This window comes from Ochotona princeps, chromosome 28 (genome assembly GCF_030435755.1).
Source record: "Ochotona princeps isolate mOchPri1 chromosome 28, mOchPri1.hap1, whole genome shotgun sequence".
Taxonomy (NCBI): Eukaryota; Metazoa; Chordata; class Mammalia; order Lagomorpha; family Ochotonidae; genus Ochotona; species Ochotona princeps.
This window is the reverse complement of record NC_080859.1, coordinates 23,075,330-23,093,482: the sequence shown is the minus strand read 5'-3', so window position 1 is coordinate 23,093,482 and position 18,153 is coordinate 23,075,330. Positions and strand designations below refer to the sequence as shown.

General features: G+C 49.0%; 1 protein-coding gene across 2 annotated transcripts in view; it reads left to right on the top strand.

Moving 5' to 3' along the window:
• OCLN (occludin) overlaps positions 1-12,581 on the top strand; it is a 32,209-nt gene extending 19,628 nt beyond the window's left edge. The window contains exons 3-7 of one of the 2 annotated variants that reach the window (XM_058656369.1): positions 1,941-2,089; positions 6,423-6,638; positions 7,493-7,664; positions 10,373-10,414; positions 12,319-12,581. In XM_058656369.1, the coding sequence (XP_058512352.1) occupies positions 1,941-2,089; positions 6,423-6,638; positions 7,493-7,664; positions 10,373-10,414; positions 12,319-12,420 (681 nt within the window). In that variant the 3' untranslated portion in view covers positions 12,421-12,581. The remainder of the gene's footprint in view (positions 1-1,940; positions 2,090-6,422; positions 6,639-7,492; positions 7,665-10,372; positions 10,415-12,318) is intronic. The other variant, XM_004586152.4, reaches the window with a different exon arrangement.
• The last annotated feature ends 5,572 nt before the right edge of the window (positions 12,582-18,153 follow it).

Here is an 18,153-nt window from a genome sequence, read left to right as displayed (position 1 = left end):
TCTGAGAATGGAAACTTCAGAGGGAAGGTGTACATTTTTGCAAGGGAGTTTGATGCAGACACTAACTGCAAGGTTTTCTAATATCAAAATTGTCCAGTTTTAAAAAAAAGTCTCTCATGAGCCCGGCGTGATGGCCTAGCAGCTGGGGTCCTCGAGGCTGTCTGGGACCCCTGTGTCCCGTGGCCCAGCCCCCACTCTGCTGGGATCCCAGCTTGCTGCTCCTGCTCAACTAATTGGATTCCTGCCACCCACCTGGGGGCCTCAGCTTGAATTTCCAGACTCCAGGCTGTGGCTTGGCCCCAGCCCCCTACCCCCACCCTCCCCCCTGCTGTAACAAGCATTTGAGGTGAAATCTGTCACAAAACAAAATATAAAGAAGTTAAGCTTCCCCCCCCCTTTTATGCAAATGAGAGACTAAACCGTGAAAGAACTTCAGCATGGGTGGACCTGGAGTGAACCTGGACGGTCTGACGCCACTGTCCCTCTTTTCAGATATTGATTAAACACAGTTACATAGAGACTCTTCCATCCACTGGTTTATTCCCCGCATGGCCTGTTGCTGCAGCAGCTGGTAGCAGCCTGGGATTGCAGCCAGGTCTCCCCCATGGGTGACAAAGAACCCAAGCACTTGGTCATTAACTGTTTTCCCAGGAAGCTGAATCCATAGTGGAGCAGCCCGGATTTGAACTGGGGCCCCTGCAGGATGCCAGTGCCACAGGTGGCAGTTGAACCTGTTATGCCACAGGGCTGGGCCCAGCGCCATTGTTCCTACCTGCAGCAAGATGTTGAAATGTTTCCACCTTCCCTATTTTTACAAAGTTGCTGTTTTCCGGGGCCCAGCGGCATGGCCTAGCGGCTAAAAGTCCTCGCCTTGAACGCCCCCGGGATCCCATATGGGCGCCGGTTCTAATCCCGGCAGCTCCACTTCCCATCCAGCTCCCTGCTTGTGGCCTGGGAAAGCAGTCGAGGACGGCCCAATGCATTGGGACACTGCACCCGCGTGGGAGACCCGGAAGAGGTTCCAGGTTCCCGGCTTGGGATTGGTGCAGCACCGGCCGTTGCGGCTCACTTGGGCAGTGAATCATCGGACGGAAGATCTTCCTCTCTGTCTCTCCTCCTCTGTGTATATCTGGCTGTAATAAAATGAATAAATCTTTAAAAAAAAAAAACAAAGTTGCTGTTCTCCAAGAAAATAATTCATGTAATTGTTGATCTATCATGTGAATACTTTAAAACAGTGTGAAGGATTTGGGGTAAAATCTAACACATGTTGAAAATGCTGCATGAAATCTAGCAGTGTTAGGAATCCAATTTTTCTATTTAAGGCTGTTTTCCTCCTAAAGATGCTATGTGAGCCTTCCGTGTTACCAAAGCCTAACCTCTAACGCTAATTCTCTGGTTCATTTACATGCCAGGGTGAAACATGCAAGACAGCATGGATAGGGCTCGGCAGCGTGGCCTAGTGGCTAAGGTCCTCGCCTTGATCCCATATGGCTGCTGGTTCTAATCCCGGCAGCTCCACTTCCTCTCTATCTCTCCTCCTCTCAGTATATCTGACTTTGTAATAAAAATAAAATAAATCTTTAAAAAAAAAAAAAGACAGCATGAATAAAGTGCTACTCTGCCTCCTGTCGGGGCGGGACAGTTCCCTAACTGATTACATCAGAATGACAAGGAGGTGGGACTTCCCTTCGTGGTAACACGGGGTCCTGTCCATCCATGCCTGTCACTGGTCCCATCCATCCATGCCGGTCACTGTTTTTGTGTTTATCAAAAGACGAGTTGATTGTTCTCATTGCTAATAAAAAAGCCCTCTGGACTGGTTTAGCAGTATTTTATCAAGCAAGGAAGTATTTTTCTGTTTTACAGATGATCATTCGAATGCCTTCCTCTTACAGGGGGACAAAGAATCATTGTCTCTCGCTGCTTCTGTGTTTTAGGTCAAAAACGTGTCTGCCGGCACGCAGGACATGCCCCCGCCGCCGTCAGACTTTGTGGAGAGAATGGACGGCTCCGTGGCCTACTCTTCCGATGGCAAGCTGAACGGCAAGAGGCCTTACCCAGAATCTTCCTACAAGTCAACCCCGCTGTAAGTATCCCCTGCCTGTGGGTGTTAGCACAAGTCTAAACAGGAATGCGTTTAGAATCAATCGTCCGCCGACAGGGCACACAGCAGGTGTATGGAAGTTTTTGTCTGCGGTGTCTTTGCTTTGTTGGTTAGACATCGGGACTGCTGGAGGACCAGGGTGGGAGGTTGAGGTTCTCTTTCCCTTTGATGTCAAAATGCATCATTTCACTTCCTAGTGTCCCTGAAAGGCAGCTTGGGTACACCTTTAGCAACGTGGCTTGTGAATTAGCCTTACGTCATCCGCCCTTCTTCTCTCTCTCAAGGTTCATTTATTTATTGTTGAAAGGTAAAGTGAAAGAGACAGGTAGAGAGAGGTATTGAAATCGAGACTCCCATCTGTGGGTTCACTCCCCGCAAAAGCCTGCAACAGCCAGGGTGAAGCCAGGAGCCTGGAGCTCCCTCTGGGTCTCCCACATGGATGGCAAGAACCCAGCTTCTAGAGCCATCACCCACGGCTTCCTATGCACACGAGCAGGAAGCCTGGGGCCGCTAGGAATTGATCTGGCACTCCAGTATGGGATACAAGCATCCCCAGTTGGTGTCTGGTGCACCTGTGCCATGGTGCTGTCCCCTGGGTGCTGTGTCAAGGCTTTAGAAGTGGAGGTAATTGAGCAAAGTACAGCTGTGGGTCTCTGCTTGTGAATCCTAGACCTCCTGACCTGATGGGGCCCCCTGCCCTTTCATGAACCCCACCCACATACATTTCCCTGAGAAGGTACCTTGTTTTTGATAACTCCTTTTTGTTGTGAACATTTTCAAGCACCCAGATAGCAGTCCGTGTTTCTGTCGCTGTAATGAACTCCATGAGGAGGTTAACTTTATAAAGAGACGAAGCTTATTTCACTCACAGTTCAGTAGGTCCAAGGGGATGGCACGGGTGTTGGCATGGCGGGTAAAGCACCTGTAACACGAGGGATCACCTTGGAAGCCTCGACAGCAGTGAGGCATCAGCGTGGAGCTGAGCTCTTGGACGCACTCTGTTGATCCCCTCTGAGTAGCATCCGCAGGGATGCAGGCACCTCCCAGCACACTGCCTCGCCAAGGACCAAGCACATGAAGCCCTGGAAGTGCTCAGACCCTGCCCAAACCATGACACGTGGCGACTCATTTGTTGTGCCAGGCTCAGTGTGACACCTCACGCTGACCCTGGGCTGTTTCTCTGCACCGGGGCACTCTTTCCATGTCTTACCATTTAGCCTCTTGTGACCTTGACTCAAAATGGAGGTGTTGTTCAAGATTTATGTGAACTGGTTAGATGGGCAGAGAGGTCTTCAGCTACTGGTTTTGTTTGTTTGTTTTTTACCCCAAATGACTGTAATTTCCAAGGCTGATCCAGGATAAAACTGGGAACCTAGAACTCCATCCATCTGTCCCCTATGAGTGTTAGGGGCCCAAGTTCTTGGGCCATGTCCTGTTGCCTTCTCAAGTTCATCAGCAGGAAGCTGGATTGGAATTGGAGCAGCTGGGACTTAAACTGACACTCAACTCAGGCTGCAGGTGGCAGCTTAACCCACTGGACCACAACACCAGGTCCTTCTTTTCCGTCACATAATGTCTTACACCTTAGAATTTCAAGACAGTCTGCTCATTTGAACTAATCTGGCCCCAGAACCACTATAATTTAGCTGTAAACTGTTGCTTCTCCACCCTTATGAAGTGAATTTAGGGTATCCCTGTTAGGGACTCTCCTAACCCTGCCACATCCAGGATGAGCTGACCAATACAAAACAAGGCGCTGCAATATAGAACTTACCAAGCAGGCTGACTCCCCGCAGAGCTGGAGCAGACCACTATTTGGTTTCAGTAGGCTCTCCATCTGTTAGGTTTTGTATGCGAGTTAGAAGGATTCATAAACCAGCTTCAGCTAGCTTAGGTAAAGAGAGAAATGCATTGTTGCACATTCGGCCAAGGGCCGTGTTGGGCTTCATGCCTGCCTGCCGGATGCTGGGTTCCCGTGCGCTGTCCCAGCAGAGCTGTGACCGTGTCACTGTGGACACCCATCTGCCCACACCCTCCCTCCTCTTCCAGCCAGTGCTCCAATCCTGGAGTCTTCTCTCCTAAAGCATTAGAGAACAGAAAGGGTTTTCCTTGGCCCTCTTTGGGCCGCTGTCATCCCAGCGGCCAGGAGGATGGAGTTTTCTGACTGCATCTCATTCTGGTTTCCCTTCCTTCACTGATACTGTGTGTCATCAGAGAAGCAGGGAAGGTGTTTTCATTCGGTAATTACCTTGAACACCTGCCATGGTCAGGTGCCCCTGGGAATACCAAGTCCATGTTGTCATCAAGGTTGCAAAACGGGAATGAAAGAAAGGGCACAGTAGCGATACCGAGCGTCAGGGTAACAGCCACAGAGACGTGAGGAGGGGGGGTGAGAGTCACGATGAAGGGCAAATTCAAAAACTAACAAACGCGTGCCTCTGGACCTTGGAGTCCTAAGGAGGTTGAGCATGCCTGTCTGTGAGTGAAGAGGGATCCCCCAGGGGGCAGGGCTGGGAAGTGTAATACCCAAGGCTTGGCCATGTGCATTTACACCTAACAGGACTTGGAACTGGAGGTTAGTTTGTTTTCTTCACGCTTACGTAAGAGGCAGGGAGAGAGAGGTAGAGAGAGTATGCTGCTAATTCCTGTCTGGCAGTTCACTCCCAAAACACTCACAGTGCCTGCCACTGGGCTGGGTTGGAGCCAGAGTTGAAGGGACTCTGTCCAGGCCTCCCGTGCAGTGCGGGGCAGAAACTCAGTGACTGTTGCCTCCTGGGGAACTCATTGCAAGAAGCTAGAGTCAGGAGCCGGAACTGGGCCATGAACTTCGATACTCTGATGTAGAGTGTGGGTGTCTTAAGTGCTAGGCCAGATACATGTCTGCTCCGGAAGTCAGTAGGCAGGTTACCGAGTGAACCACATTCCTGCTTGGCTTATAAATACTTTTCTTGGTAAGTGTTTTTGGTCTTAGTTTTCTTTCAGCTTAGATATGTTTCTGTTTGGTGCTTTCAAGGGTATAAAAGAGGGGAGATGGAACACGTCCAAGGCGAACATTCATCATAGAACAAGTAGCCAGCGCTCGCGGGGTTATAGCAGGAGGTCTGCAGGATATTTTTTCCCCAAAGTTTGATTGTCCTTCACCTGCTTTCCTCTTTGGTCCCCACCCCTCAAAAACCCCATTACCTTCTAAAGGTCTTATTTTTCCATCCCAAAGCAAGCAGCAAACATAGTACCTGCCCATTTTGGCAGAGTGTCTGGGAACTCATTAATGATTGACTCTCAAAGACGGTCAAGGTTTCCCTGCAGTAGAAATAGCATTAACATAATACACAAGGCCATGCTCTCCGCATAAAAATTGTTTTAAAGATTTGCTTGAAAGGCAGAGCTACAGAGAGGGAGGGAGGAAAGAAGTGAAGAAGGGAGAGAAAGAATGAATATGAATCTCTCTGCTGGCTTATTGCTCAAATGGCAGCTACAACCAGGACTGGTCAGGGAAGGGGAGAAACTTGGAACTCCAAGGTCATTTCTCCAAAACACACCAGCCCTGTTTTGTTGCTTGCCCAGACCCAGTAGGAAGGAGCTGGATTGCACAGCGGGGCCTGGGGACTTGAACCTGTGGTGTCACCACACTGACCCCTGGTGTTGGCATTTTCTTGAGACTTTCCTTTTCTGTCACCCAGGAGGAGGTTATACTTGGCACAGCTCTTGATTTTTTTCCTCCCCCCAACCCCGCAGTGTTACGTTCTGAAGCTTATGTGCCAGTTAAAATCCAACACATCAGAAAAACAGGAAGTGTAACCCTGCCATTCATTCTACAAAGGCTTCCGGATGAATAGCAATTGTGAAAGAATCCTAGGTGAACTCTTGTTCATTACAAACTTTTTAGTGTCTTCATCTCCATACTTACTTTTCTGAGTTTTTCAAAACTTTGATCTTCGAAGGCGTAGTGCTGTAGGCGGTAGCCACTGAAGACGAAGTGGAAGAACCCACGCTCATGATCATTATCTTCCTGGCTGCCTTTTGTTGTCTGGTCAATGGCCCTCTCACAGATCAGCCTGTGATTTCCCAAGATGAAATCTGACATCCATTGTCCTTGGAAGGTTGAGATGGGCGGGCTTCAACCTGGCCCCAAGCCATCTGTATGTCCTGGAGGATCTGAGTCGGTACCAGCTCGACCTCAGGATGTTAGGCGTCTGCTCAGAGCTGAGCACCTCTGCGCATGCTCACGGGTCCTGCTCTTTGCCAGGGTGTGGGGGTAATCCGGCGTACCCTGTGGTACTCCACGGCACTCAGCGACAGCTTCTGCTTTTACCAGGGTGCCGGAGGTGGCCCAGGAGCTTCCGTTGACTGCATCCATGGACGGCTTCAGGCAGCCCCGTTCCAGCAGCAGTGGGAACTTGGAGACCCTACCCAAAAAGGGCCCCACCAAGGGAAGAGCGGGGAGGCCCAGGAGGTCCGAGCAGGACCACTACGAGACGGACTACACAACTGGTGGCGAGTCCGGTGACGAGCTGGAGGAGGACTGGGTCAGGTACGGGGCTGGGAGGGCCTTTCCCCAGCTTTTCAGCTGCTCCGTGGAATGTGGACTGGCTGCTGAGCAGCCCCATTGCCTCTGTTCTCACCGTGGGTCCCTGAGATAGTCACACTGCCTTTCCCGCTAGGCTGCTGCTATGGCTTCCCTTTGGCCGTGACTTGTAGCGGTTTTGCAGCCTCTGTGGTGACATCCTGAGTCGTGGAATGAATTTTTACACCCAGGTCCTCCGAGGACAGTGACACACGTGGGGCTCATGGATGACCCAAAGGCTGTTTGTTTTAAGGCCTCGGGAGGGTTGCGCAGCGCTGATGGTTTTAAGAGCTCCAATACCTGACCCTTCCAGCCACCCTCACCTCTCCCTGCTCTGAGATTTGGGGCTGACTCAGATCGGCACCAACTGTCAGTATGGTTAGCTGTGCCCTTGGGGGCAGTGAGGCAGTGGGCCAAACAGGCTCGGAATTCCACAGTTTTGGCTCAAAGACTTGAAACCCAAGCATGGCAAGTATTAGCAGGTGGTATTGTGTAGTGAGAACAAATGAGCACTTGAGGCTTAGCCTGGACTTTTATAAATAACTTTCTGCCGCAAGGCTTCAATCCTGAAACTTGTGTAGCTACAGTTTTTGTTTGTTTCTTTTGTTTGTCTTGTTTTTAGGCAGGGGGTAGGGGAGGTGGCGGTGGTGGACCACAGAAAATGTGACCATTAATGCACATTATTGTCATCCCAGCTCCGTCTCCCTGTGTCACCTCATCCCACCAGCTTTATTACCTTTGAGGCAGCAATGCTGGGTTTTCTATCTGGCAGGCAGGTGTATCATCTATGCATAGAAGTCACGTTCCCTCTCCACCCTTAGGGAGTACCCGCCTATTACGTCGGATCAACAGCGGCAGCTCTACAAGAGAAACTTTGACAGTGGCCTGCAGGAGTACAAGAGCTTGCAAGCAGAGCTCGATGAGGTCAACAGAGAGCTTTCCCGCCTCGATAAGGAACTGGACGATTATAGAGAAGAGAGTGAGGAGTACATGGTACATTCGCGCTCCACATTTGCTTATTAGATATTGTGGCCATGGGGTTCTAAAGTTAACCGAGTTTTGCTTGTAATTATCGGTGTTGTTTCATAGTGGAAACTGCGGCCAGGAGGAAGTCTTTTCAGATTGCAGAGTGTACTGATGTCGTGATGAGTTAAAAAGCATGGGACCAGGGTAGCCTGGTAGCCTAGTGGCTAAAGTCCTCACCTTGAACGTGGCAGGATCCCATGTGGGTGCCAGTTCTAATCCCGGCAGCTCCACTTGCCATCCAGCTCCCTGCTTGTGGCCTGGGAAAGCAGATGAGGACGGCCCAAAGCCTTGGAACCCTGCAGCTGCGTGGGAAACCCAGAAGAAATTCCTGGCTCCTGGCTTCGGATCGGCACAGCTCCAGCTGTTGCGGCTGGTTAGGGAGTGAATCATCGGATGGAAGATTTTCCTCTCTCTGTCTCCTCCTCTCTGTAGATCTGCTTTTACAATAATAATAATTTTGAAAAAAGAAACAAAAGAAAGTATGTGGCAGGTATTTGGCCCGGTAGTTCCACCTGCCTCTCAGTTTGGACGACCTGGGTTTGATCCCAGGCTTCTCCCAATTCCAGCTTTCCGTTTTTTTTTCCTTCTTGTTTGAAGATTGATTTATTTCAAAGGCAGAGTTACAATCTTCCATCCACAGCTTCACTTCCCAAATGACCAAGTCAATACCAGGAGCTTCATCCAGGGCCTAAGCACTCGGGCCGTCCTCCACTGCTTTCCCTGGCACGTTAGGAAGCTGAATGGGAAGCAGAGCATCTGGGCCTCGCCCATCGGGGGTGTTCGCTGGGCCACAGCACTATCTCTCTGCCGTCCCCAACCCTGTCCCAGCTGTGTGTGCCTGTGAACCCTGCGCAGCAGCCATGGTGACGGGCTGTTTCCATTCATATCTCTTCTCTTCCCTCCGTTTTCCCTCCATCTGTTTCTGTCTCTTTAATACATATATTTTTAACAGATTTCTTTCTTTTCATTGGAAAGAAAAGAGGAGTAGAGACAGAGAGGAAGATCTTCCATCCACTGATTTCACTTCCCAAGTGGCCGCAATGGCCGCAGCTGTACCCATCAGGAGCCAGGAGCCAGGAACCTCTCCCAGGTTTCCCATGCAGGTGCAGGGTCCCAAGGCTTTGGACCATCCTCGACTGCTTTTCCAGGCCACAAGCAGGGAGCTGGATGGGAAGCGAGGCTGCCAGGACAGGAACCAGCACGAATATGGAATCCTGGTGTGTGCAAGGCATGGGCTTTAGCCACTATGCTACCACATTGGGCCCAAGAAATAGTTTTTATAGAAGGGAAATTGTAGTATTCCATAGCGTTAGTCTAGATACGTATAACTAAACCTTCCTGTTTAGGAAGGTCTATATTCTTTATAAATGCACTGCATTCTCACTGCACTTGAACCTGGCGGCATTACGTACAGAATACAAACTCCACCCAGATCTCGCCCTTTAAAGATTCTTGCCACCAGGTATTAGTTGTCCAGGCATCCTGTCCACACAGGAGCAGTAATGGGCACACGTAGTCATTGTAAAAAAAGATTCTTGTATTTACTTGAAAGGCAGGGTTAGAGAAACGGAGTTCTTCCATCCGCTGGCTCGTCACTTGAATGGATGCATTGGCAGGCACTTGACTGGTCTCAAAGCAGGAACTTGCTGCTTCTTCAGGGTCTTCCACGAGAGTGCAGGGGCCCAACCACTTAGGTCCTCTCTGGCTGCTTTCCCAGGTGCAGCAGGAGGAAGTGTAGCAGGCAGGACTGGAACCGGTGCACATGTGGGATGCCCGCACTACAGGTCGGGGCTTGGTCTACTACGCCACCACGCCAGCCCCTCTTGTTTGGTTCAGCAGGAGTTTCTGGTTGTCTTGCTGCCCTGCCTGGCTGAGGTCCTGTTTGTCCTGGTAATATCTCCTTTTTCTCTCCGATCTACCTTTTGCACACTGTTTCTTGGTCTCTTCCTCCCTGTGTGTGGGCAGTGGTAACGTATTTGACTCGTCACTCACGTGTTACATGTGGAGCGAAGGATGTGCGTTTTACGCTTCTGAGTTACACTCCAAATGTCACTTGGTCCGTGGCTCGGTTTGTTCTATCCCTGACCCCAGGCAGGTTTCCTGTCGCTTCCTGTGGCCCTCTCACCTCGCCTTAGCATTCTGAGGCTTTTTTTTTCTTTTTCATCTTCTAGAAAACTATTTTCTGGCACTGCTTATTTCCTGATCTTTGATCGGTGGTAGTTTTTGGTGATCATTTCCTATCAAAGTAAAGATCAGCTGTAAGACATGGGGTCAGCTCCATGGCATTGCAGGCTAATCCTTGGCCGGCAGTGCCAGCATCCCGTATGGGCCCAATTTGTGTCCCAGCTGCTCCACTTCCCATCCAGCTCCTTGCATGTGGCCTGGAAAAGCAGCAGAGGACGGCCCAAGTCCTTGGGACCCTGTATCCACATGGGAGACCAGGAAGAGTGCCCTAGCTCCTGGGGCAATGTGGGGTGGGGACAAATGTTCCTGCGGTGGATTTCGGCAGCGCCACCTGCTGGCCAGGAGGGCCGAGAGCTGTGGAGCTCTCCTGGTTCTCCTAGGTGTTTTGGCTTAAAGCTGTCATTTCCAGCTGCTCAGTGTGACATCAGGAATGTTGGCCTTGAAGGAGAAGACGCCTCACTCACGTATGCATTTGTGTTTCTCCTTGACAGGCGGCTGCTGATGAGTACAACCGGCTGAAGCAGGTGAAGAGCGTAAGTATCATGGTGCTGCGGTTCCTTGAGGGGGCCGGGGCTGTCTTCCGGTGAACCTTTGGCATGGCCATGAATATTTACCATCTATGTCCTGTCACCGACAAAGGCCCTGTCACGTTGCTGTGAGAAGTTAGTAGGAAACTGGAAACTGACTTTGTTTTTCTGCAGCTACAGTACTGATTTCTTAAAGCTTGAGAAAGCTCAGATATCAGACATACAAACAGAAAAATGCACAGACGCAAGGAAACCATCCCGCTTGATCAAGGTGTTTACAGAGTGGCTGCCCGTGCGTCCTCCGCACGCTGCTGAGGAACCCCATCTCCCAGGGCCCTAGCAGCACGCCAAGCCCGTACCCATCCCAGCCCTTCCCCTCCGCCCAGGGGGTAAGCCACTCTGACTTCTGACATCACAGGCCTGTCTTGAACTTGGTGCAAGAGGAGTGATACAGTGTGTTATTTTGTTTGTGGTTTCACAGAGTATGATGTTTGGGACCTACACATGTTTTGGCATGTGCTTGTGGTTCATTTATTTCTGCTGCTGGATGGTAAGAACTGAGATGCAGCTTCATCCAGTCTGTGATCGACGAACATCAGCCTCCTCCCAGTTTTGGCTTTTACAGATGTCTTGGCATTGTGTGCACAGCTGTTAGATAAGCAAAGGTGGGCCTGGCACAATGGCTGAATGACGAAATCCTCCCCTCGCAGGTGCTGCAGTCCACATGAGCGCCAGTTCACATCCGGCTGCTCTACTTCCCGTTAACCTTCTGCCTGTAGCCTGGAAGAGCTCAACTAATAATAATAATAATAATAGTAATAGATATGCAAGGGTAATTTCAAACATTTTGTAGAAGGTGGAATAAAAAGTCTACCTCCATGGTAACATTTTTTTAAGGTAAATTGTTAGCATTAATTTCTTTTTCTCTTTTGTTTTTAAAGATTTATTTTTATTAGAAAGGCAGCTTTGGGCCCGGCACAGTGGCCTAGTGCCGAAAGTCCTCACCTTGAACGCCCGGGATCCCATATGGGCGCCGTTTCTAATTCCGGCAGCTCCACTTCCCATCCAGCTCCCTGCTTGTGGCCTGGGAAAGCAATCGAGGACGGTCCAAAGCCTTGGGACCCTGCACCCGCGTGGGAGACCTATAGAAAGTTTCTGGATCCTGGCTCCTGGCTTTGGATCGACATAGCACCGGCTGTTGCGACCACTTGGGGAGTGAATCATCGGACGAAAGATCTTCCTCTCTTTCCTCCCCTTTACATCTGACTTTACAATAAAAATAAATACATCTTTTTTTTTTTTTAAGATTTTATTATTATTATTGGAAAGCCGGATATACAGAGAGGAGGAGAGACAGAGAGGAAAATCTTCCATCCGATCATTCATTCCCCAAGTGAGCCGCAACGGGCCGGTACGCGCCAATCCGATGCCGGGAACCAGGAACCTCTTCCGGGTCTCCCACACGGGTGCAGGGTCCCAAAGCTTTGGGCCGTCCTCTACTGCTTTCCCAGGCCACAAGCAGGGAGCTGGATGGGAAGTGGAGCAGCCGGGATGTGAACTGGTACCCATATTGGATGCCATGCTTGAAGGTGGAATGTTAATTGGGTCATTGCGCTGGCCACTTGATGCTCAAAATTCAAAATTTAAGAATCTGAGAAAAAGTTCACAAGAAATTTGTTTTATGGAAAAAGTATCCATGGTTTCTGAGTTTTTCGAAATGAGTGTGTATCCTTTAGCTCAGGTTAAAGCTGTGGTTGACAGAGAGAGCTGGCTGGCTGTGTGGCGGGTGATGCTACCAGGCATCCAAGTGTCAGACAGTTCTGCCTGGTCCCTTCCTGGCTGCCCTCTGCCTCCCTGGCCCGTTCCTGCTCTGTCTGCGCCTCTGTGACTCACTGCCCCCTCCTTTTCAGTCCGCAGATTATAAAAATAAGAGGAACTACTGCAAGCAGTTGAAGAGCAGACTGTCGCACATCAAGAAGATGGTTGGGGACTATGACGGGCGGAGAACATAGAAGGGCACGTGCTGTGGTGCTCAAGGACCCAGGTGTGGGCTGGAAATCTCCGGGGTGTTTGACGAAGGGGCACGGCTCTGGATGCTCAACAGGAAGCCGTGCTCCGTGACCGTCACAGCATTTTGGTAGCTTTAACATCATCAGTATTGAAGCATTTTTACAAGGAGCTTTTGCTAGTCAACTGGGTGAGCACTCTGAAGAAGGATGGTGTGGCTTAAAACACTGGATCTTAGGTTAAGAACAAAATACTCTTGGAGGTTTTCCCACCTCAGAGGAAGGGCTGCGGGACCACCATGCCGGACACCTTGTTACCCCACTGAAGCCTTGATCCCCAAGTGCTGTTCGCTCGTGTAGTGGCTCCCGCTCAGTCCTCCCAGCGCCCCTCTGACAGCCGCTGTTCCAAAATGGTTTTTTTCCAGAACTGGAGCCTGCTTTCTTGTGATGCAGCGTCAGGAGTGAAAGCATTTCTTAGCAGCTGATTTTGGTGAAGTCTCTCTTATGACTCCATTGATAATGAAGTCCCTGGCCTTCCGTATTTGAACTATTGTGAATATCGCATTCCGCAGCCTCCTTAATGCATGTTTTGTTATGTAAGTGGTTGGAAAGTGGTTTTTTTTTTTCTTCTTTTATGTTCTCCTGATAATGAATGATTGAGTAAAAGTGTGAAATTTAAAGATTGTAAAAAACATATATTTACTTTTTCAAAATCAAAATTAAGTGGTTAGAATTTTGTGTATTTTAAAATACCTTTTTATCTTCCAGTTTACATGCCTTTTTTTTTTCTTTTTTTTGGTAACCAGCTATACCTTTTCATGATGTATCACAGTATGCAATTATTTTCATAATTCAGTTGTGACCTGAATTGTATCTTCCAGGAATGTTCAAGGTCTGTATATATTTTATAAGGTATTAAACCTGGTGTTTTGTTTCTATAAGCCTTTGACGTCATTCGTGCTATTAAGCTAAGGAAAACTAAACTCAGGAGTTGTATTCTGTTAACTGTTTTGGGTGCTCACTGGTTGTTGCTTAGTCCTTTGGCTATAAGAAGGTTCATAGGATACTGTACCAAAAAACAGGAGATGATTTCAAATGGTGCCCTTAGTTCACATCACTTGTTATTGGTAAGATACTGTTCATATCCTGGTAACCAGATACTCTGCTAAGCGAATGAGGATGGTCCCCAGCGCCATGCACAACAAACTCTGAACACCCTGTCGTCTTGCGTCTTCAGTGTGCAGTTCACACATTGAATTTCCTACATATGGTTCCACGTTCTCTTCCAAAGGATAAACTTCAGTGTTCCCCATCTAATACAGATTCACTTCTTCAAGCTGAAGAAATTCTTCATTTTTCTGGGCGCTGCACGGGCTTAGCACAAGTAAGCTTGCTGGGTCCACATCCAGGGAAAGGAACCCTGGCTTTGCTGTGTGTTGTTCAGGGTTGCCTCCTTGGCTCCCGGGGGCAGTGTGCTCAGTGTAGGAAGGCAGTTCTGCTAATGTTCTCATGCAGCAGAACTGGAGTGCAGAAAAGAAGTGACAGGGATTATGAAATTTTGCCAAGTTGTAAAATTATGCCATAGATTGGACTTTTCTTCAAAGACCACAAAAGGAAGCCAGAATCGGGGAACTGCTTGGTCAGTGTTGGCATTAGCCAGCTGGAGGGCAGTGTGACAAGCCGCCCAGGCAGTCCCTGGTCTGGAGTATGAGGTTTGGCATAAATTGCAGAGGCCTCTTTTAGTCTTGACCTCCTGCTTGCATTCTGTTTTGGGCTACAAACCCTTGTTCAAAGAGTTTGGTGTTAATGTATGTGGTTCATTTTATAAAGAAACCCTATAGAAAATGCTGTCTCACTAGGGTCATTTTAGATCAGATGTAGGCGGGATCAGTATTTTAATTATTTTGGAGAAATTTAAACAAATACAGAGGACTGGGTGTTGTAGGTTAAGCCGCTGCGTGATGTGCCCATGTCACATATTGCAGTGTCGGGATTGACTCCTTCCTCCAATTCCCATCTAGCTTCTTGCTCATATACATCCTAGATTCCAGCCTCTAGATCATTCCCAAAATGGCCACAGTGGCTAGGACTGGGCCAGGCTGAATCCAGGAGCCTGGAGCTTTTTCTGGGCCTCCCAAGGGGCCCAAGCGTTTGGACCATCTTCTATTGTTTTGCCAGGCACGTTAAAAGACAGGTTGGATCACACAGACGTAGACCAACTGGATTTTTTTTTTCTTTTTTTTTTTTAAATATTTTTTTATTGTTATTGGAAAGCCGGATATACAGAGAGGAGGGGAGACAGAGAGGAAGATCTTCCATCCGATGTTTCACTCCCCAAGTGAGCTGCAACGGGCCGGTACGCACCGATCCGATGCCGGGACCAGGAGCCTCTTCCAGGTCTCCCATGTGGGTGCAGGGTCCCAAAGCTTTGGGCCGTCCTCTACTGCTTTCCCAGGCCACAAGCAGGGAGCTGGATGGGAAGTGGAGCTGCCGGGATTAGAACCGGTGTCCATATGGGATCCCGGGGCTTTCAAGGCGAGGACTTTAGCCGCTAGGCCACGCCGCCGGGCCCGACCAACTGGGTTTTGAACCATCCCCTGTATGGGTTGCCAGAATTGTAGGTGGTGACTTTATCTGCTATGCCTAAACTCCAACCCCTCAAATAACTTTTTGAAAGCCAGCAGAAAAGGGCCCAGCACAGTGATCTAGTGGCTAAAGTCCTTGCCTTGCATGCACCAAGATCCCATACGGATGCCGGTTCTATTCCTGGCAGCTCTGCTTCCCATCCAGCTCCCTGCTTCTGGCCTAGAAAAGCAGTCAGGGTCAGTCCAAAGCCTTGGGACCCTACACCCACGTGGGAGACCCAAAGGAGGCTCTGGGCTCTTAGCTTTGAATCAGCTCAGCTCTGATCACTGCGGCCGCTTGGGAAGTGAATCAATGGATGGAAGATCTTCCTCTCTCTCCTCCTCTCTGTATATCTCACTTTCCAATAAATAAAAATCTTTAAAAAAAAAAAAAAAAAGACTTGAAAAAGACAGTAAAGGAAAACCAACCCTATGAATCTACATGTCCACATTACCCAGAAATAGTGGGTGTTAATGTTCTGTCCATGCAATGTGCTTTGTGTTTCTGATATAATCAAGTCTGTTAGTATTTGTGGGGAGTACTACAAATTCATATTGTTTGTATTGTACATGTACACACACAAAGCTCCTTGGGTCGTCACAACAACATGCTGTCTACATAACCATTACAGTAAATTTGATATTTGGTCCCAGTTCATATATGAGGCAGGACTGGAACCTTGGGCTATCGGGCGGTGGGGTTCTAGGTTGATTTTGTTCATCGATGGGTTGCAGGACATGAGATTTTTCTGTTGTAAATAAAGTATGTTGTTTGGAGTTTGCATGCGTGGTACATTCTTTTGTGAACAGCATGCACCTGACTGGCATGGTGCACCCAAGGTCAGCACTTCCATCATGGGCCGCAGGGTCCTCAGCTCCCTGAAGGTACCGGGAGCTGCTCCCAGGGCAGCGTCCTGCCTCTGCATTGGCATGAAAGTGGCTCCCTTTGGGGCCTTCTCAGCTGGGGCAGTGGTAAGTCTTCCTTGGTCTCCCAGCAGCTTGGGATTCTGCCCCTACAGCACACCTTCTCCCGGGAGGACCCATCATCCTGGTGTTTGCTTTTGTTAACCTTTCTCCTGGAGGGAAGAAGTGAGTGTACATGCTAACATCATTTGGGAGCATTTTAGGAGAGATTGTATTGGTGCATGTTAGTAAATGAGGACAGTGGCGCTGTGGAGTTAGAACCTGTGTGTGTGTGTGTGTGTGTGTGTGTGTGTACCATCTCATGCTTTGTCCTTGGGCATTTGGTGTGGGCCCGTGGACCACTTAGCCTGTCTGTGTGACAGTGTTGCCTTTTGAAAATCTCCTGGGTAAGAAAAGAGTTAATATGTTTAGTGAAGTCCCTGCCTGAAAGGGGATACAGCTAGTTTTTTGTTGTTCTTACTGCTTTTTTTTTTTTTTTTTGGTAAAGTCAGATATACAGAGAGGAGGAGAGACAGAGGAAGATCTTCCGTCTGACGATTCGCTCCCCAAGTGGCAGTAACGGCCAGTGCTGTGCCGATCCAAAACCAGAAACCAGGAACTTCCTACAGGTCTCCAAGGCAGGTGCAGGGTCCCAAGCTCTTGGGCCATCTTCGACTGCTTTCCCAGGCCACAGGCTGGGAGCTGGATGGGAAGTGGAGCTGGTGGGATTAGAACCGGCGCCCATATGGGATCCAGGCACTTGCAAGGCAAGGACCGCCAGGCCCCAGCTAGTTACTCTAATCTGCTACAGTCAGTAAGTGAAACTTTTAAAAAAAGGTTTGTTTATTTGTAAAATCACATATGTAGAGAGAGGAGGAGAGACAGAGAGGAAGACCTTCATCCATTGATTCACTCCCCGAGTAGCTGTAACAGCCTTAGCTGAGCCGATCTAAGCCAGGAGCCAGGAGCCTCTTCCAGGCCTCCCACGTGGGTGCAGAGTCCCAAGTCTTTTCGCCATCTTTGATTCCTTTCCCAGGGCTAGATAGGAAGCGGGCCGCCGGGACTAGAACCGGCGCCCATATGGGATCCCAAGGCATACAAGGCAAAGATCTTAGCCACTAGGCTAATAAGTCGGCCCAAAACTTTTTAAGAAGCATATTGTGTTAAACTTGGCATGATGGCTCAGCTAGTTAATCCTCCTCTTGCAAGTGCTAACTTTCGCGTGTAGATGCAGGTTCAAATCCTGGCTGTTTCACTTGCCATTCAGTTCCCTGCAAAGCCTCGGGACCCTGTACCCTCGTGGGAGACCCAAAAGCTCCCGACTCCTGGCTTCGGACTGGCTCAGCTCAGCTGTTGCAGCAATTTGGGGAATAAACCAGCAGATAGAAGATCTTTGTCTCTCCTTTGTGCCGTAGTCTGATCTGCCTTTCTAAAAAAAAATTTAAAGATTGTGTTTAAAAGTGTAGGAGTCAGTGCACCCCATGGTCTTGCACCATGTCACACGGCCCTTAGCGTGTAAATTCTGAATTCTAGGGATGGTGCTTTATGCTTGCTTTTGTGACAAAGTGTTTTCAGGCATAGAACAAATAAGATTTCCATGAAAGCAAAATACTAAAACCATAGTTATGAGATACTGTTAGTCCATTGTTAAGGTGTTGGATGAATCTTTCTCTAAAACTTGAACTTCCATCTAAGGTTATTGCAATAGGCCTCCTCTTGAGGACTTTCATGTCCGGTAATTTTTAGATTTCAATTTGAGAAAAACAAATTCAATTTGAGGCTCTGGCGTGATGTCTCAATGGCTAAATCCTCTCTTTGCAAGCACTGCCATCCCATAAGGGTGCCTGTTTGTGTCCCGACTGTTCCACTTCCCATCCAGCTTCCTGCTTGTTCCCTGGGGAAGCAGACGAGGACGGCCCAAAGCCTTGGGACCCTGCACCTGCGTGGGAGAACTGGAGGAAGAGGCTGCTGGCTCCTGGCTTTGCATCGGCTCAGCTCCAGCTGTTGAGGCACTTGGGGAGTAAACCAGCCCACAGAAGATCCTTCTGTCTCTTCTTCTCTTTATAAATCTGATTTTACAGTAATAAAGAAAAGATCTTTTGTCTGCTGGTTCAGTGCTCAAATGAGTTTTAATGGTCTAAACAGTGTAGGAGGACATTGTGACCCTCGAAGGTCAGGGAGCACAGGATTACAGTTGATTTGATTGGACAAT